The 22,342-nt window shown below is 34.1% G+C and overlaps 1 protein-coding gene and 1 pseudogene across 1 annotated transcript in view; both read right to left on the minus strand.

Annotated features, from left to right (window-relative positions):
* Window positions 1–22,342, minus strand: part of LOC145248285 (dynein axonemal heavy chain 5-like) — a 280,837-nt gene that overhangs the window by 168,981 nt on the left and 89,514 nt on the right. Inside the window, 7 exon segments of the mRNA XM_080110158.1 lie at window positions 2,431–2,466; window positions 3,714–3,797; window positions 8,747–8,851; window positions 11,736–11,822; window positions 14,919–15,181; window positions 18,477–18,669; window positions 20,228–20,370. Of these exon segments, the coding sequence (XP_079966284.1) occupies window positions 2,431–2,466; window positions 3,714–3,797; window positions 8,747–8,851; window positions 11,736–11,822; window positions 14,919–15,181; window positions 18,477–18,669; window positions 20,228–20,370 (911 nt within the window).
* Window positions 6,850–7,016, minus strand: LOC145248446 (U2 spliceosomal RNA; annotated as a pseudogene).

Raw genomic sequence — 22,342 nt, forward strand, 5'->3', positions numbered from 1 at the left:
GATCCCCATCTGGCATCAATTGAAAGGAATGGCTCTCGTCTTGGGGAGGCCTCATGTTTTGACAAGCTTCTGGGCTTTACTTTTACTCCTAATCTTAAATGGAACACATATATTAAATCCGTTGCCAAGGCCGCTGGGAAAATGGTGGGATCCTTCTATCGATCCAGTAGATATCTCACTGCTGATGCAATTCTCTATCTATATAAGAGCCAGGTACGTCCAAGAATAGAGTACTGTTGCCACATCTGGGCAGGAGCTGCTAGAAAGGACTTATCCTGCCTTGATAGAGTTCAAAATAGAATTTGTAGCTTTGTAGATGATGTCCTTTTCTCTTTCCTGCGACCTCTTTCTCATAGAAGAGATGTTACGAGTTTGTCTCTGCTTTATCGTTATTTTCATGGAAAGTGCTCGGCTGAGCTTCAATTTATGGTCCCCTCTCGGCAGACTTTCACAAGAAACACTCGTCTAGCAAAAAACACTATCACTAATTTCCTCCACTCTTTATCTGTGCCTAAACCTAAGCGTAGATTCCATGAACAAAGCTTCTTTCTTAGAACTGCACGCCTGTGGAATTATCTTCCGTTTTCCTGCTTTCCAGCTGACTACAATATGGTTGTCTTCAAGTCTAACGTAAACAAGTTTTTGATGAACCGTTCCATATAAGTTAACAAATTTATCGAATTTCAATTAATGGTTACTATATTGTCCAATTTCTACTGTACACCTTTTAACCCTTATCCTCGAGTGGCCTCTTGGCCTTGATAAGTGGTGATGCCTATGTAAAAAAAAACAGTGCAGTCGAGCATCTGCCATGAAAATAACGATAGAGTAGAAAAAGACTAGCAACATCTCTTTTGTGAGAAAGGGAGGAGAAAAGTGTATTGCCCACTAGATTTCGAAGTCGTTTGTGTACTCTGTCAAGGCAGGAAAGGGTCCCCTTAGCAGCACCTCCCAAAATGTGGCTTTTCATCTATAATCTTATATTAACTTCAATATTCTGTTTAAATCTCACAAAGTATAAACTAGATGATTTGAAAGTGACTCCTTATATTTAAGTGCTCATAATTTATTACTGATATAATGAGATGGATAGATTGTCAGTTAAAAGTAGAAATTTTTCCTCCTTTGTCAGGAACATCGCGAACAGAATGTGAGAACTTGCTGTTTATTGGGTCGACTGTTGTTTCGAGTGGGTGATATGTGAAGAGGTCACAATAAGATTATGAGGTTGATCTGCCAGAAAATAGCATGACTTCATGAGAATGTGAAGCGATAATAAATAGGTGGAAGTGACGTCAGCGATGATTGAAGTCTCGACAACAGTGTGTGGAAGGATCGACAAGACACATTTTTAAGGTGGCACTGTAAAATTGTAATGTTGTATAATTGTAATGTTGTACATGATGACGGGCTCCTTGCCCGGACCAATGTGACTCTTCCTTTCCAGAGTTTCCTGTCTTCCATCAGCTGCCTCACATCTTCAGGTTCACAGTTGGCGTCGTGTGCTATTTGCTGGATGTATATGGATCGAGGTCGTCCTTTGCTTGCGCGTCCCTGTCATGGAGTCCATAGCAATACATCACTCACCAATTCATGCTTCCTCCTCAGACAATGACCAGCAAATCGTAGGCATCTTTCTCTGATGGTATTAGATATGGTAGGCAGGTTGCCATAAAGTCGCTGCTTCGTGGGATGATTTTGCCAAGATATATTTAATACTGTTCGTAGCATATGGGTGTATGTGCTGTCTGGTTTTCTTTCCAATCTTTTGGTGAGTGTCCAGGTTGTAGCACCGTAAACAAGGACAGACTCTACCACTGCCCTGAAGAACTGCCTTTTTAGTTTGTTAGTTAGTCCCGAAGTCCATACTGAACGCAGCCCATCCAATGCGGCCCATGCTTTTGAGATACGAATTTCGATATCTCTCTCTGTGGAAGCTATTTTGCTGCCATCTTATGTATAATTGTAATGTTGTCCGAGAACAGAACCAACACACGTTGTGGCCTATGTCGCAAAAAAAGATCAAGACAAAGAATAGGAAATAACTCCAACTCGCTTGTTCTTTATAACAACAACAGTTATTTCCTCATTGTTACAACCGTGATGTCACCCACGTGATCTAAAACGTTCTCCACGCCTCTCGTGAAATCTCGAACGTTTTCTTGTCCTGTGCACCACGTCTCTCACATGATCATTCTCTTTTTTATAGTTATTTTTTTTTGCTTTCCCGGTGACGTCATTTTGCAGGCATTTACATCTGCGCATCCACGCTGTGTTACATAATAATTAAGTCCACTTGCACAGAAGAAAAGTTCATCTTTTATTATTTTCTACTCCTGAAAAAACAATTAACTGTTCTTGAGATAAAATACCAAGGGATTCAGAAAAAAAAACTTTACATTCTAACAAATTTTATGAAAATGATTTTACCTCTTCAATATCATTTTGATGTGCAATTCCATTGACCTGTTGAGAGTTAAAAAAAAAAAAACGAGTTAAATAAATAAAGGTTCAGTTCACAGGAGAATGTCAAGAAAAACATGGGAGGAAGTGATAAGGATGGACTTGAGAGAAAGAGGGATAAATAAAAACCTGGACAGAGATAGGTTACTTTGGAAAACGATTTCTTGAAGCTGTCTAATACATAGTGATGATGATGACGACACAACTATCATCACAATCACAAACGATGACATAACATGTTTAATACTGCAACCGAAGGGTAGGACAAGTAGAACTGCTCTTTTGCAACCCAGTCGGTCAGCAGGTACTGCAGTAGAAAATAAAAGTATAAAACGCGAATCAAATGAGGAATAGGTTAGTTAAATAGTCAATTTTAATTTAGCATAAATTTGCGTGTTTAAACTAAAGAGAGTAGGTTGACTTCCGCTTCTTGTCCCGCTCTCTCTCTCTCTCTCTCTCTCTCTCTCTCTCTCTCTCTCTCTCTCTCTCTCCGTTTCTTGGATTTCTGCTGAGACAACGCGTTTTCTGATGGCCAATATCTTAAAACTGCCTTCGTTTTCCGGTGTGAACTGCCATTTTTTGTTGCTTTGAAGGCATTTCTTTTCAGATTATCAAACGTGAACCTAATTCAAGATGGTGGATGGAAAGAATCAAATGTCTACTAGACCATCATCATCACACTCATCATCAGACAAGAGCAGAGTTGAATCTGCACACTTGGTTCTAGAAGATCAGGCTGGCTGAAGATATGGGTTTCCTGACTTAAATACACTAAACATCGATGTTATGTTTTTTTTCTTTTTCTTTTGCAAAACTCAATTATGTTCTACAAACTCCAAAACCAAAACAACATTTTTCGCTACAAAACAACCAAAAACTAAACACCATGAAACAATTTGGGGCATAAAACTTTTACCAAAATAGCTGAATCCAAAAAAGGTTGTTATATCATAAAACAAAACAACCAAATCAAACTATATGAATAAATATTTGAATATATAAAGAACTTAAAGAATAAAACTTTTTTCCTCAAAATTACCAGATTCGGCATTAAATAACCTGAAACAAAACCAAAAACAAACGAGTCTGCACAGGAAGTCAACTTGTGCTTAACTTGTCGTGCTATGCATTAAATAAGGCATAGAACAAGTGCAACAAAAACGTCCACCAAGAAAAAGTAAAAAAAAATAAATAAATAAAAATAACAGACAATAATTGACAGATTTGTAAAGAAAATTTTGATATCATACGTAGGTCTTTCGGTTTTTCCTTGCCTTGATCCAGGCTTTTGCCAATATTTCCCATCCTACAATTCCATCTACATACACTAATCCCTGCAACAAAAAAGAAACAGTTTAAGTTAGTTCTTCACATTCTTCACGCCTTGTCTAGGACGATTTCCATAAAAGAAATAAATAAAGTACCCACTTCCCTCCAAATAATGTCACACACACATACGATCGCACAGGATCTGCGATAAGTAACCATATTTTCTTTTTCTTTTGTAACTTTGTTAATACTTAAGCATTTCTTCTATTTCAAATGTCAAGGGAAATCGTATATTTTTATAGCAATGTTGAACAAATCCGAGTTGCCATTGCTCAAGTGTCATTAGAGCCGTTTGCTATGTATATCACTCAGTTCTTGAAAGATTAGCAAGCTCCATGGACAGCACACGAAAACTGGAAAATGTATATGTTCATAGGATCGTTGAAGTTAAAGGACAAATCCGAGCTGCAATTGCTCAAGTGTCATTGCACCAAACTAAGCAGCTCAGTAGATAAAAGATCAACAACGGAGAACAAACGGAGCTTTAATAAATATCAGATTTTATGTTGTAATAAACAAAACTGTGTGTTTATATATTATGGTTGTATATTTTTCCAATGTTACATTTATTATGTTGGATAAAATTATATAGTTACTTATGGCTGACCCTATATATATATATATATATATATATATATATATATATATATATATATATATATATATATATATATATATATATATATATAACTACTTCATTTATTCACATAAATTTAATATACGAAAGTATAGATTTATGCGTAAACTTTAAGTATTTACTTCAAAAGTGCTCAATACGTAGGTAGAGCTAGTTAGTAATTTATAAAATATATATGCCGATTAAGCTACACTGAATATTCGGCGTTTCATCCAGCTATAAGATTCATCAGGCTTATGCACATAAGCCTGATGAATCTTATAGCTGGATGAAACGCAGAATATTCAGTGTAGCTTAATCGCCATATATATTTTATATATATATATATATATAATTTGATTAGTTTTTTTGGAAAAAGAATTCCAGCAGAGTGCTCAATTAAAAGGAAAATCCAAATTTTAAGAGCGTACTTATATTTTGTGTACAGAAAGTTGTTAGTTGAGACAGGTCATTGGTACCGTCGGTTTCAAGCCCGATAATAAGGCCCGTTTAAGGTATCCTTATCGAGCTCTCTTCAGCCAATATTCGAATATTGGCTGAAGAGAGCTCGATAAGGATACCTTAAACGGGCCTTATTATCGGGCTTGAAACCGACGGTACCAATGACCTGTCTCAACTAACAACTTTCTGTACACAATATATATATATATATATATATATATATATATATATATATATATTTAAATATTTATGAATAAAAAATCAATACGAAAAATATATAAATGTTTATATCTTTTCTGTATTTATTTCCTGTGTGTTGACGTGTAGGAATACAAAAAGTCTTTGGAAAAAACAAGAATGTTTTATATATAGGGTGCCTTCGATAAGTTTCCAGACTTTTTTGACAGGAATTTAAAATTGTAGTAAGCACTTGAAAATTAAGTACGTTATTGCTATACATCTTATGAGATGACTGATTGAATTTTTAGGATTTCAGGTTCAAATGAACAGTTACAGCAGACATTGGAATACATTCTACTAAAGCCTGAGTGTCACAATTGGTGAATTTCAAAAATGCAGAACGCTATTTTAAATACATTTGGTTGTTATAATAAAATTCTATATTACAACATAATCACAATCGCAACATCTTTGACGAGGTAGTTCCTATTTTCCCCTATAACTTTACAATCCTCTTACCGCCCCCACTCATCACTGGGACTATATTCACACCTTATAACTATTTATCCCCGGCACCCTGGTTAATACACTCATATACATACCATTATCTTTCCAGTTACCGATTACAAAATAATAATTTCTCCCTTCGAAATTTCCGGCTTTTCTCATTGGCCGAGAACTGAAAGATCCATCATTCGGGAATAAGCAACTTATTCAAAAAAAAAAAACGAACGCATCAGACATTCACAAACATGCCGTCTCTTTCTCTACACGGAGCAATCGTTTTATAAATATTAAACCAACTACAAAAAGTCTTAACCGCTCATAATCATAATTTTACACATTAATACCCTTACCGTTACCTACACAGACATTGTCACCACGGAACTAACCCCCTTAAAAAATCGCTGATTCAAACATAATTAACATTTACGGTTAAAATTGTTTGTTTTCTTTGATGCTATTTTTTTTTTTGTTTTGTAACGGGTCGTTCACTTCTCAATTTTTTAAAAAATGTGCTTCCGTGTGTGTGTGTGTGTGTGTGTGTGTGTGTGTGTGTGTTTTGGGTTTGTGCTTCTCTCTGTGTGTGCGTTTGTTTGTGTGTGTGTGTTTGTGCGTATCTGTGTGTTTATGCGTGTGTGTGCGTGTGTCTCTAATACTTGGGTCAACCAAACTCAGGCACGGTAACGTATGGCTGGGGCGGGTATAGCTAGTATATATATATATATATATATATATATATATATATATATATATATATATATATATATATATATATATAGAGAGAGAGAGAGAGAGAGAGAGAGTGATTCGAAAAGTACCTTAGTTTTATTCATTGCTCAAAATTTATTCTTGCAAGAAAGTGAATATAATAAGAAAGATGTATAACACAGGATTTCCGTTAGAATTCAATATGAGCGCCAGCATTCGCCACCAGCTTCTCTACTTGCCTAGGAACCGCATCAGTTGATTCATAAGGAAAGTTTTTTTTTTGTTTCTTACTAATGAGTCACCACTTATCAAGGCTAAACAAATTATAAGAGTTGTTGACAACATGGAATGTGAGAACTAAAGGACAAAATAAGCGACTATGATCTACTGAGTCTTCACCTTTCACATGACAAATGCGTGCAGTTCTTCCTGCTGCATTATGGCCCAGTTTGAACTTGCAAAGCTTAAGTTTTCCTGTTGGACTGCATTGCACATTCACCCACGCTGTTGTTAAACAATTCCGTCTTAAATAAATTGTGGTCTCAACATAAAGCTAAAACCATAAACAAATTAAGTATGCTAACAATGTTTATTATCAAGACTGATGGAAATTCTTTCATCAGTCTTGATAATAAACATTGTTAGCATACTTAATATGCATTGTTAGCATACTTAAAACCTATGATATCATTATATCATCTTTAGACAGAACAGATACTACCCTTGGATCTTAGCCAGAAGACCAAGAGGGTATATTTTAATTTCACGTACGGCTCAAAAGCCACATCAAATTTTTAAATTTAAAATTTTCATTTTTTTTTTACATTGCGTCTTTGGTGATCGGGAGATCCTATTTATAGAAGGTGAAAACATACTACGAACATTAAATTAGCGCATCTATATACTAAAAGTGTTTGTAGTATGTTATCGCCTTCTATCCTTCTTTTTTATAAATAGGATCTCCCGATTGAATAATTTATAATCTGGAAACCATGACACATACTACGTATGTACGTATGTACGTTAAAGCTACTATGGTATTAATATATAGATACTAACAATACTGTAAGAACTAGGAAGACGATCTTTACACACTTTAAGTCTTCGACATTTACTAGCTCTGACGAAATTTATACCTCTCTCAAGTCCTAAAATGCACTATCTCTTCTGGAGACTCTTCTGAAAAAGAAAAGAACTCAACTCAATTCTTCAACAAACTAAAGAAGATTTAATCTGCAAGTTAGTGAGCCCCAATCGCACCTTCTGGCTAGAAGAAGCGCAAAAGTAGCCAAGTGAAGAGATAGATGAAAACTTTGAGGATAGACATGGTTTTGTAGCGGGAACCGGAAATGGCCGAAGTACGTCAAGGACAGCTATCGATCGGCATCGATGGACGCTTTGGAACAGGATGAAGTGAACCGATTTCGAGCTGGCTCTATCCACTACACTGCACAATCATATGTGCTGTTTATAAAACAGAAATATGTCAGCACGCCAACTAAACTAAATTGGGTCTACAACCTTGCAGCAGGATTGAACTTGCAGCTCCTGCATTATGAGAATGACATATGCTTATTGGTGCACTTATCTGACCCTCTTCCTAATAAATATGAATTCCCTCTCTGGAATTTAATATAAGCTTCTGGTATTTTTACTAAAGAGTACAACTTTTATTTGAACTCATAATGGCTGACATCAACATCGACTACAGTGTGAAACTTTGCACGGCTTAAATTGCTTCTTTTTTTTTTTTTTAACAAGGTGGTCACCACTTATCAAGGCCCAGAAGTTACTCGGGGATAAGGGTTATTGTGTGTACAGTACATTAGTATTGGAGATTTGATAAAGTGTCTTACTTAAGGGGCCGGTTGATCAGGAATTTGTTTATGTTGGACTTGAAGGCATCCAGGTTGTAGTCAGGTGGAAAACAGGCAAACAAAACAGAGTTCTACAGGCGTGCACTTCTAAGAAAGAAGCTTTGTTCATGGAATCTACGTTTTGGTTTTGGCACAGATAAAGAGTGGGTGAAATTTTTGACAGTGGTTTCAGCAAGACGGATGTTTTTTGTGAAAGATTGGCAAGGGGGGGACCAGAGATTGGAGCTCAGACGAGCACTTGCCATGGAAGTAACGATAAAACAAAAACAGGCTCGCAACGTCTCTCCTGTGGAAAAGAGGTTGCAGGGAAGAGAAAAAGGAATCCCCCACTAAACCACAAAGATTATTTTGTACTCTGTCAAGGCAGGATAAGTTCTTTCTAGCAGCTCCTGCCCAGATATGGCAGCAGTACTCCATCCTTTCTTCGGTCATATGTTACATACGACACAATGTCGTTTGATGATTAGCTTTCCATTCAAATTCTGATGATAAAATAAATTACAATGTTATGTAACGAACGTCTGAATAAAAAACGGTGATATTTTAACCTTTTTTTATAAAAATGGTAGCACAAAAAAAAAAAGATTGAAAACGAAATTTAACAAACCAGTTTCGATAAACCTGGAGAAGCTGCTTGGATATTGTCTGTCTCAAAGAATAATTTCACATTGTCATTCAAGTGGATGATGTCACCATTCTTCAAATGAAGCATCTAAACAAAAAAAACAAACAAGTTTAAACACAATTAAATTCTCCCATAAAATCAAAAACGTCAGATTAGCATTTTTTTTTGATTCTGCATAAACAAGTAATGATAAATAAAAGTTTTTAAATTTAAGTTCCGAGTAGTTCAAAATTTGTGCTCCTTCTACCAAAAAATAACAGCAATAGAAAGATGTGTCACAACATCAAAAATTTAAGATATGCAGACGACACTGTTCTTATCGCAGACTCCGAGTATAACGAATACTGACAACAGTGATGGAAGAAAACAAGAAAAAAAAAAGCTGCAACTTAATACGAAGAAGACAGAATGCATGGTTATCCCCAAAAACGTTACATTACAAAAAAGTTACATTACCAAAGCGTTACATTACCAAAATGTTACATTTCCAAAATGTTACATTACCAAAACATTACATTACCAAAACGTTACATTACCAAAACGTTACATTTCCAAAACGTTACATTATCAAAACATTACATTACCAAAACGTTACATTAAATGGAAAGGTGAGACCATTCGACAGGTGGATACATTCAAATACCTGGGTTTACTATTAATATTACACAGGATTGTAAGGTTGTCGCGGAAATCAAGAAATGAATCGCAATTTCAAAATCCTTCTTTAACAGTATGAAGTGCAATTTCACAATCAGAAACATAGAACCGAGCACAAAAAATCAGAATCTTGAAGACACATAAATGGTCAATTTTCTTCTACGGCTGTAAATGTTGGACACTAAAAAAAAGATTGTTGATAATAGTTTGGAAGCAGCAGAGATATGGTTTATAAGGAGAATTTTAAGAGCCTTATGGACAAAAAGAAAGACAAACGAAAAAGTTACATGTAAGGCAGAGTATAACAGATCACTTCTAAATCCCACCCATGTTAAACAGTTGAAGTTCTTTATTAATGTGGGCAGATGGGATGAAAAAACATTTGATGTTAGGAAAAATTGTTGGAAAGAAAAGCAGAAAGAAAAGTCCACAGTCTCATACGATCACGTGATGCACATCCATAGATCTCATTAGAAGGATGAAATGCAGAAGGCAATGGAGAGTCATGATCTGCGAAAAACAGAGCTGATACATGAAGAAGAATAGAAAAACAAATAATACAACAATATAGAAGAATATGTAATTGATTTTTTTTTACACAGGCGTCACCACTTATCAAGGCCGATAGACCACTCAAGGATAAGGGTTAAAGAGTGTAGAGTAGTCAAAAGGACAATATAGTAATCGATAGTAATGGAAGTTCGGTAAATTTGTTAACTTAAGTGGAACGGCTCATCAGAAACTTGTTCACGTTGGACTTGAAGACAACCATATTGTAGACAGCTGGAAAGCAGGAAAACGGAAGACAATTCCACAGGCGTGCAGTTCTAAGAAAGAAGCTTTGATCATGGAATCTACGTTTAGATTTAGGCACAGATAAAGAGGGGGGAAAATTATTGATAATGTTTTCAGCTAGTCTAGTGTTTCTTGTGAAAGTTTGGCGAGGGGGGATCATAGATTGAAGCTCAGTCGAACACTTTCCATTAAAATAACGATAAAGCAGAGACAAACTCGCAACATCTCTTCTGTGAAATGTGATTGATACGATCACACATCGAGAAGATCTCCATAAAGACCATTATTTTCGTGGCACCAAAATGATGTGACACCATGACCTGTGTGATATTTTACAAATCTGTGCCTGTTTGGTAATAGTTCCTCTATTATTATTTTTCAGGATGGATAGCTTCCTAATCAGTTAAAGGCACAAACATGTATATTGAAGTGCAATGCACTGTTAGAATATACGTTATTTTTATTTCACAGTTCTTGCATTAAACATGTATTCCAAACAAATTGATCATTAAAACGAAAGGCTAAGACGAAAGTGCGATTAACATATTTATTACAATTAACAATTATGAATTTGCGTCTTACCACTCACAAGAGACCACTTTATTTCAGACTCATTTTATCTTTTTCTTCAAATGTCTCTTCGTTTATTAATTAGGGTTAGATATTTTACTTGAGAGAAGAATAAAAGGTGATTTCTTTTCAGTTGTATTTATATAATAAATAGATATTACTGTTTGTCTACACATAATCGTTTTCATCCAATTTATTTCTTCATGTTTGTGTCTTATCACTTATAAAAGACCACTTTATTCCAGATCCTAACAAGAATAAATCTACATCAACTCTTAGCCTTCCTTTGAACGATATTGTAAATGTAAACGTGAATTCTTTCTACATGGATAACACGAATTTTTCTGCAGAAACATTTTCAGACTTGTATCAAGAGAAACCACTTATCCCCATTGTTCCCATTTACTTGCCTCCCCACGAGGGTAGAATTAGACACAAAATCGGTTTTTCTTTGTGGGGAAAATCTAGCTCCCCAAGAAAGAGGTAGTATGGATTGCAGTAAAACTAAAAATTATTTCAGTTTAGAAGGATTTCTCTTTCACTGATTAAGGACATAAAAAAATAAGTGTAGTCTCGGAACAGATACTACACTTTGATATATTTATTTGCAGAAAATTTTTTTAAAATTTATATTTTAGACAAGTTAGACACAAGGCCATTCAAAAGTGCAGGGAAAATGGGTGTTGTTGGTCATCCTTAGTCACCACGACTAGAAAATGTCTATCCTACTCTTAACTAGTATCATCAATCACCATAATACCACATTTACTCCATCCTAGTTAAAATTTACCAAATGGTAAAAGATACTACACTTTAATCCTAGCCAAAAGGCCAAAGAGAACCATTGTTACTATTAGAGCAGAAATTAATTAGCCTCATTGGATCTGTACATGTTATAATATAAACTAACAAGAGTTAATTCCTCAATAAATATACCAACGACACTTACTCTGTTTTTAGTCACAGCGCTGATCAAATAATCCATCCAACCAGGATTAAGTGGAGCATCTAAAACAATCCACGTTTTACTGGTATTCTGAAAAAAAATTTTTAATTTAAATAAAAAAATAAAAATAATTATCAATTCTGAAAAATAAAAAATTAAAATTAAAAATGAAAAATAAAAATAAAAGATAAAAGATAAAAAGATAATTATGAATTCTGAATTCTGAAAAATAAAAAATCTTAAAAAATAAAAAAAATGAAAATATAAAATAAAAATACAAAAATAAAATAAAAATAATAAATAAATAAATGAAAATTAAAAAGATAATTATCAATTCTGCAAAAAATAAAAAAAATATGACAATTATCAATTTCATGATATGGACCGATGATGGCCAGTTGTCCAGTGTAACATGCCTTAGTTGTAAATAGGAACACAGCATACTGTGATGATAATGATGACAGCAAAATCAATGACTGCTACTAGTCATAGGAACAGAGCTGCTGTAGTACTGTTGCTAGCAATTGTCGTTGTTATTATTATTACTATGATTTGAAGCAGATGGAAAAATTGCTACAGCTTCTGCTATTTGCATTTAATGACCATCACCATAGTGATGACATCATGTCATCTGATACAAGCTGCTTGTCAATTCACACCAGTAACGGTAATGCTCTACATTGATGGTTGGGTAAAAAAAATCCCATCTCTTTTATACAACTGACCAGCTGCTGTTGATGCTTATGCTTAGATGACACTTCATTGGTCAACGGAGAAGGAAGATGTGTGGAAAAAGAAAGAAAATCATTCTAGATATCACATGCAACTAAGATTTCGATAGATAAACCTCCAGTTTTGTTAGGTGTGCTGAATTACAAATGGGGCATGCCAATATCTCTTCTTTTTTTTTTTTTTACAAAAAAGTCACCACTTATCAAGGCACAGAGACCACTTGAGGATAACGGTTAATGAATATACAGTAGTCAATCGGACAACATCGTAGTAATCGTGAGTAGTGAAATTTTGGTAAATTGGATTACTTAAGGGGACGGCTTATCAAGAACTTGTTTACATTGAACTTGAAGATGACGGAATTGTAGTCAGTTGGAAAGCAGGAAAACGGAAGAAAGTTCTACAGGCGTGCAGTTCTAAGAACAAAGCTTTGTTCATGGAATCTACGTTTAGGTTTATCTAAAGAGTGGGGGAAATTATTAATAGTGTTTTCATATAGACAAGTGTTTTTCATGAAAGTTTGGTGAGGGGTCACCATAGATTGCCGAACGATGGCATCTTCCAACGCTTTTTTTTTTTTTTAATGCTGTTGAACGCAGAGCTGTATTCTATCTTTGTGATGTTATTTACATTATTTACGTGTGTTTGACTGTTATCCTTATCTTGGTTGTCTTTATTAAAACCTTCAATCATTTGAAATAAATAAGATTAATACATTTTTAGGTTGGTACAGAAGTTTTTGCTAATTTCAGATTGCATCTTGAAAATGAATGAAAAACTGTGTTTTTGAAAATCTTTATTCAAAACAATAACAACATTTGCTCTCTATAACTGGATTCCATCTGTAAATGAACGTATAAATGTTTCGCTTGTAAAATTCTTTAAATTTTGATATGAAATATGAATCTAATACATGTTCAATCTCCTCTCATGATGTTAACTTAAAGCCATCTAAATGGTTTTGAAATCCTCAAAATAGGTGGTAATCCTAGGGAGCTGGGTCAGGAGAATATCTTTGGAGAGTAGTACTGTGTGAGGACGAGCATTATCATGATGGAAGATAACATCCTTTCTGTCGACTAAAGAAGGTCGTTTTCGGGTCAACATGAGGGAAAATATTGCAGAAAAATATGAATAATGTTTTAATAATCTGAAAAATAAAAAGTTATAAATTAATCGTGGGGATAAGTTTAATAATAATGATAATAACAATATGCATAAAATAAATTACAATTATTTAAAATGACCCTTTTTACAAACCGGCAAACCCTTTTGCACCAACCTAATAATTTATTTTTTCTTAAAAAAAATCTTCAAAGTCGTATGAAATACCTTTCCATTAACTGATTTTTTAAAAGATTCAGCACAAGGTCAAGTGCGGGGTTGAAAGATCAGCGCACTAGGAGAAGCATACTCTGGCTTACTGTGTAAGCAGTTTCGTCGACATTCCGAGGTAGATACGTCTCAGATGACTAGCAATAATCGTGATGGAAGATGAATCCTAAAGAAGGTCGTTTTCAAATCAAGATGGGTGAGAATATTACAGAAAAATATGAATGATGTTTTAATAAGCTAAAAATGTTATTACATCTTTAGATCATTCATAGACATTTTGCTGACGACACTACCATCTATGGCAACACATCAAAGGCCGTAAACAACCAATTTCTCTATGATTCTATCTCCTCTGATCTTGAGTATGTGGTGCAATGGGAAAGAGATGGCTGGTTCATTCTAATGCATCTAAAACCAAGCTTCTATTTTTACATCATCAACGTTCTGATCCCCATCTGGCACTAATTGAAATGAATGGTTCTCGCTTTGAGGAGGCTCCATGTTTTGACAAGCTTCTGAGCTTGACCTTTACTCCTGATTTAAAATGGGATACGTATATCAAATCCGTTGCCAAGGTCACTGGAAAAATGATGGGATCCGTCTATCAATCCAGTAGATATCTACCTGCTGATGCAATTCTCTACCTATATAAGAGCGAGATACGTCCAAGAATGGAGTATTGCTGTCACATCGCTCATGAAATGTGAGAACTAAAGAACAAAATAAGGAAAGCAAGGATTATGAGGCTCCCGAAACCAAAGATCACTGTCTGTTGTACTATCTTTTGATACTCAATTCAGTTTATCACACTATTTTAAACTAATGTATTATCTTTTAAGGGCTCAATTCAGGACGAGGATAGTGAAGTATTTGTTCAAGGCCCAGTTTCTACTTTCCAAAATACTATACCGCATTTTCTATGCTGATATCAGAAATAATTAATTGCTGTTCTTAATTTTGTTATTTCTAAAAAAAAAACAACAACAACAACAACAAAAAAAGCAATTCGGCCTCTAAATGGGAGTGGGAGGTTAAGTAGGATATCAAAAATAAAACAGATTGTGATGAAATATGGGAATGGTTGATTTCTACCCTTCGTTACGTCTATAGAGTACTTACTCGATTTGCTTTCTTGAGAGTCGATGTGAAGAGTCCATCTACCAGTTGTTCATTTGAATCAAGTCCGCTGAACATCAGCTCTAAATTATCAACAGTCAAAGGATGAATCTTCACGAGTTTCTGACCACAATCCGAAGATTGATGACTGGAATATCCAGGAACCGACGGACAATATTTTTTGTCTGTTGATTCATTAAGGGCTTGGGCCAATACTTGGAGGCAAGTGCTCTTGCCACTACCTGGAGGACCAACAACCAAGAGACCTAAGTAAAAAAAAAAAAAAAAATTGTTCATCTTTATATAATAGATCTATGACTGCAAAGCTACTCCATAACATTATTCAATATTCAATATTTGAAGTTTAACTGATTTTTAATAGTTCATCCAATGCTAATGCATAGTGTCCATAAGGTTTGTGTGGTATGTGTGGGTTAGGGAACTTATTTTATTACAGGAATCTATTTATTTATTTATTTTTAATGATGTGTTATTTGCCTAAGATTTAAAGTTTATGTAAAAAATAGAGATAAAAAAATTTCAAGTTTTATATATATATATATTTTTTTTACATTTTCAATGTTGTTTCCGTGGGTAGCTTTGTGAACTTACTTTCATCTCTACAATTATATAAAAGAAACTAAATTACCACACAAACAGAAAGGCCAGGAATATAAAATCAACGGTGGGTTCTTTGATATGACATGGGCGCGTTCGAAATGAATGTTTCTCTTTAGAGCACAATCAGAGTACGATACTTGACTTTCGTATTTTAACTTTAATTCAAGTCATTATATATATATATATATATATATATATATATATATATATATATATATATATAATTTTATAAAATCAACAGTAGGTTCTCTACAGTGCAATGTAGACTACAATGTATTGTGGAATAAGTCATAGCAAGAGGCATGTGAGCTTCCTCCCAGTGCAATCGATTTTATTGAAAAATGGGCGATTTCATCAATTTTAATGACAAAAATATGGGAGTATGAAATATTCGTTGATCATCATTCAATCCCGGGCAATGTTGGGTCAGCATACTAGTTTATTACAGGAATCTATTTCATGTAATAATGTGTTATTTGTTTATGATTTAAATTTCATGCAAAAAATGAAGACAAAAAAAATTTCAAGTTTTAAGGTTTATAATTTTTTTTTATATTATCAAGGTGGTTTGTGCCAGTAACTTTGTAAACCTATATCATTTAATAATGTCATATTTGTCTATGATTTAAATTTCATGTAAAAAAAAATGGAGATAAAAAATTCAAATTTTGACGTTTATAATTTATTTTTACATTTTCTAACTTTTATTTTTATATGCAGTTAATATTTGAACCTTTTTCATTTCGACGTTTGGATAAAATATATTAAATTCTATTCATATAACGAAAATCATCTTTCTTAAAAAGGAGTGTGCGATTTTCCAAAGAAAGATAATGAAAACTGTTAACCAAAACCTATTACTAATTTTCTTTCCACCTTGACTGATATGAACAATCAGAATATATAATTGTGACGTCACTTATAAAAAAAAAGGTACTGATGTATTTCAGCAGTTCCAAATGTCTGACCCCTGAAATTGTAGGTCACGTGATATTTTTGTAGACGGTGTCATCTAAAAAAATGTAACCTCGTCTGGAATTATCAGGTGCTATTTTATTAATAGACTTTTGAAAAAAAAAAAAAAGACAAGCAAAAAAAACAAAAACAATACGGGCGCACAGAAAGCGAAACGTTTGATATCAAGTTATAACACATTTCACAATTTTTTCAAATTAATTAAGTGAATGTTAAAGATAACGTCTACACAAAACGAACCAAACGTTTTTTTTTGTTCGTTCGTATTGTGGTAGTAAAACAAATTATTTTTTTTAAGTAAATTCGTTGAAAAATAATTATTTTGATAAATAAAATTATATTTATTTAAATTGTTTGTTGAAAAAAAAATTATTCTTTTTATGATTTTTTTTGTAATACATTTATTTATTCATGGAAAATGGAATTTAATAGTTTTCTGTCCTTTTTATATGTGTTTCTTTTTTTGGCATGTTAATTCTGATTTACGAATTCATTTAATAATCTTTTTTTTTTCTATTCGTTCAATTTAATTTAAATTTAATTGTTTTCTGTTCTTTTAAAAATCTATTGATAAAATAACAGCTGATAAAATGTTACATTTTTTGAGATTACACCGTCTACAAAAATATTGTTGCATAATCGATGTTGCTATATACACGAATATGTTATATAGTCGTCTATTTAACAAATCGTTTACTTGTGTCGTCTTACGTTTATGTATTTACGTGTCTATTAAATGTGTGTAACGTGTATATATTTATGACAGCGTCTCTTGATTATTTAGTAAGGTTCATTGCGTTTATCTACAATTCGTTGTGAATGTATATAAGTGTTCATGTATGCGCGTGTATATAACTAGACAATAACACATGAGTACCTGGCCTTTTTGGCTAGGAGCAAAGGGTAGTATCTGTTCTGATACTACATACCTTTCCTGTCTTCGGTCAGTGGATGAGAAATCCTTCTTGACTAAGATAATTTTTATTTTTTGTTCCTATTCAGAATGCCCCTTTTGGAGGAGGTGGATTTTCCCCACATTAAAATCCGACCTTGTGTCAAACTCTGTCCTCGTGGGGAGGCAAGTAAATAGAAACATGACTGATAACATTGTCAGTGGGGACACCAAAAAAAGACACATACCTTTCCAATTTTTTTTTTTTTTTTTTTTTTTGCGCTTCCTGCAAGTAAAGATGCTTTTCTTCCAAAAAGGGAAACACCAAGACATGAATTATATTCGGATATAATCATTTATTTCTATGCTTGGTCCCTTCTCAGAGTTGGGCTTGCTTCGTACAAATCTACATTTCACTATCTTGCTCCCTCTGACTTCCACGGGTGTTAAGTTCAAACCCAGGAGCACAAGACCCTCGTCTGTTTGCTAACAAAATGGGTACCGAACTGATCTCCTCTCTCTTCACTGCCCACGTGCATATCTATCCAAATCCTTTTTTTCTTGTGTTCTTTGACGTCACTAATAAATTATCTTTATTGTTTATTTAAATTCCTGCTTTTGTTTTGATACTATTAGGTTGGTGCAAAAATAATGTTGTTTTTGACGTTCAACTTAAAGTAAAAAAAAGACATTATTTTTGCACCAACCTAATAGTATCCAAAACTATTTTATTTATGTTAAGATTCCAACCTATTGTAAAATATTTAACATAAATATTTATCATTCTAAATACCTAATCCGCTTCAATAATTTTCTTTCTGTCATTCAAGCATTCCTTTTTGTTATCGAAATATTTCTACTTACTAAACCCTGACAATCGCCTACAATCAGGCTACCCGACATTTTCCGGGAACCAACAGGGTAACAATATTATGTGACCTAAATTTTCTGAAGCCAGAAATTTGGGACTGCTCAAATGCATCACCCCACCACACAAAAAAAAAGAAAGAAAGAAAAAGAAGCTTCTAGGGAAAGTATATAAAAGTTAATACAAAATAAAAATGTTAATTTACCATTGTAAAAATTATTGGCTGTGTTGATTTGGGTGCATTTTTCCAGTAGAGATTTGCTTACACTTAAATTCATTTGACTGATTTTTTTGCAGATGGCTTTTTCAAGGCTTGTAGGCTTCACAACGTCTTTCAGGGCGACATTAGTAGTTCCATAAATGGCTGCATTTACCAGTGTTTGGAATCCCACTAAAGTCTTTTAATAAAATAAACACTTTAGAAAATTAAAACATTTAGGTACATTTGTATTATTTTGTTTATTATTGTTTGTTCTCATCTTGAGTGTTATTTTCACAACGTTTTGATCGATTTTACTTCCGATCTTCTTCAGGCGTATCGTGTCGAACTTGAGAATCTTTCTGTTGAACTCGGGAATCTGCATGGGATTTCGAATGGCACCGTTTATTTAATTCATAGGGATAGCATACTCTCGTTCCATCAGCCATGCTTGGGCAGAAGTCTTAAGTAATATGCAACTGTTTTCTTTGTATCGTCTGCACCGAGGATTGAATCTTTAACCTTAAGAGGGGTATCACTTAGCAGTGATTTTTAACTAGTACTTTATCCGTTATGCTACGTGATTAACACCCAAGATGAGCATAGTAGTACGAGTAATTTATTCTGTTCTTTATTTTTTTATTGGCCATTTTTTTTATCTACTCTTGTTCATTCGAAACAAGACAATTCTTTTTTGGCAAAGGAATAACGACTTATCAAGGCCCAGAGGCCACTCGAGGATAAGGGTTCACGAGTGTACAGTGGTCAAAAGGACAATGTCATAGTAATCGTTAGAAGTGTAAATTTGGTAAAATTGGATTACTTGAGGGGAAAGGCTCATCAAGAACTTGTTTACATTGGACTTGAAGACGGCCATATTATAGTCAGCTGGAAAGCAGGGAAATGGAAGGAGTTCCACAGGCGTGCAGTTCTAAGAAAGAAGCTTTGTTCATGGAATTTATGTTTAGGTTTAGGCACAGATAAAGAGTAGGGGAAATTATTGATAGTGCTTTCAGCTGGATGAGTGTTTCTCGTGAATGTTTGGTGAGGGGGGGCCATAGATTGGAGCTCAGACGAACACTTGCCATGAAAATAATGATAAAACAGAGACAGGCTCGCAACGTCTCTTCTGTGTGCCACTTGAACGTAAAAGGCTACTATTTAGGTCATGTCTACAAAGGACTATATAAGGAGATGAGCGAGATGCCTGTTTACATTACATTTAAACTTCTCCGTGTCCGTACAGTTAGGGTAGCAGGAAGCAGGAAGGGAATTCCAAAGTCTAGCAATCTGAGGGAAGAAGCTATTAAAAAAAAAGACATCTAGGAACCTCTACAGTTAAGGAGTGGTGTTTTTCTGGTAAATGGATTTGTCAGGGGAGGGGTATGTACATTGATGGGCCACAAGTGCAATTAGTTCATCAAAGCACATTCCATTCAAATACTTGTAAAACAGGCCTGGGGATACAACATTGCAGCGATGGGACAGACGTTGTAGGTTGGTTGATAGTGAGAAACCGATTAGATTGGCAGCTCTTTTTTTTGGGGACTCTGTCTAAGAGGGAGATACTAGCCGTAGATATACCAGTTCAGATGTAGCAATACTCTAGCATAGATAAATGGTAGTTTTGTAGAGGTACAGGGTACTCTCAACGACACAGGATTCTAAACACACTTATATATGTTACGTATATTCTAAAAAACTTGTTACACATATTTAATCAGGAAGAAGTAAACTTATCACAATACTTAACGTACATTCACATCCATTCCAATACTTAAGGACTCTTCAATGGCTTGCACCAATATTTTCAGGTCCGTTTTCTTGACGTGAGCTGCCGAGAGAGTCTTTCTGGTCACGGAACTCACTTGAGATTGCCTTGATGTGCTACCAATGCTTGCTAGATAGAGAAAATATGTACATGTTAATAGGGAATCAATTATAGTTTTGATAATCATGATTTCTAAATATTTAAATCAATATTGGTTTCTAAAACGATTGTATATAGCAAAAACATGGGAAAACAAAATAGCTGATTAACACCAAATGTTCAACACACACCATCATCATCATCATATCGTATGAATCCGAAGATTCTATTGCTGCCATGGGTTTCCTCGATATTTTTCTAGTCAGAATTCTTTCTAGAAAGACATCAGATACTTAAGGGAGGGACCGCGTGAAGATTGCTAATATTCTGAGTAAAAGTGATCTTTCTGGGACAAACTGAATTCGAACTTGAAACACCCAGGTTGTCAGTGTGTGTCGTTAACCACTTAACCACAATCATCTCCCTATATAGATAGATGATCCCATGTAATCATTCCATTCGAAAAAGATAATCATTAATATTTTAATCAACTTTAAATTCGTTGATGGCTGCCATTGTGAGCCTTCCAAACTGAATACAGTTGCGACGCATGCGTACTTATTCCGATGTCGTACTGAAACAAAAACATACTTTCTTAATATAATTATTCAATCAATTCGAACATGGTTTAAGTAGATGAAGCATTTATTCAATCATATGATCGTTTCGTAGCTGTAAAAAAAAAAAAATGAGAAAAGAACATCACTTAATTATATCAATGTTTTCTTAGACCATTTTTAAACGAGTATTTTCAGTTCGGCTGCTTCTTCCAATCTGGCAAGTACTGTACCCGCCACTTTGTCTGTCTGAATATCACTAACGTCCTTTTCCAAGAATCTGGTAATAATAAGCTAATGTACTTCCTAACTTCCGGTGTGTCTGCTACCGGAAACGGTGACAAGGCAAATCAGTTCCTTCGCGTTTTCTCTCATACATATATCGCCCTTGTGTATGTACTCTTTTTTTTATTACGTTTTATTTATCGTTCTTTTTTTTATTTATTTAATAATCATTGAAAAGTTTGTCCGGTCTTATTTTAATAAAAAAATATTGAAATTAATTTTTTTAAACAGAATTATTGAAAATAGTTTTTGCACTCTTTTTTTTTTTTTTTTTTAAAGAATGATTGAAAACACGTTTAAAAATCTTTTTAAATAATGAACTATTTTGTTTATGAAGCAATGTCAGCCACAGAACTATGAATCACGAAAACAGTAAAACCTATTAGACGAAACTTTGAACGCGTTTAGTACGATGGTTGGCAAGGCGTTTCTTCTATTTTATTTCAATAAATCGCTTCATAATAGAAATGTTGAAGAACAATAAAAGTGAAGGATTGAGTTGCCTTGTCACCGTTTCCGTTAGCAAACACACCGGAAGTTAGCTGACCATAACTCAGAATCCTATTGAGCTCTACATGAACCTTTGTCTGAAACACTTGTTGCTTTTCAACATAAATTTCAAAAGATGTGTCAGTAAATCTATCCACATCAATATTTAACAATAATGCTTACGTATTTTTCTGCATTCAGAAAAATACGAGTTTTACTCAGGCAGACTAGACACAACTGATTTTTTTTTACAGAGTATTCACCGCTTATTAAGATCCAGAGGCCACTCGAGAATAAGGATTAATGAGTGGACACTGTCATAAAAGTTAATGGTAACTATTGAGTATGAATTGATTATTTACGAGGACAGCTCAACAAAAATTTACATTACAGTTCTGGATTTTTTAAATGAGGAATAATTGCGTTATTTGTATCAATCGGACTACCGTTCTCATCTTGAGTGTTATTTGAACAACATTTCGGGCGATGTAACCTCTGACCTTCTTCGGGTATTATCAGAGCTACGTTCCATTAACTGTGTTTAGATTTAACGAGTGTTAACTATGAAAAGAAAACTTAGAATTTAATCAATAGATGTTCCCCTTTCCTTTTTTTCTTATACCAGTCAGTAGATAATAAACTTAAAAAATATCTATATGAAAATTTTAAAA

This window comes from Euprymna scolopes, chromosome 26 (genome assembly GCF_053919585.1).
Source record: "Euprymna scolopes isolate OS-2025 chromosome 26, ASM5391958v1, whole genome shotgun sequence".
Lineage (NCBI taxonomy): Eukaryota > Metazoa > Mollusca > Cephalopoda > Sepiida > Sepiolidae > Euprymna > Euprymna scolopes.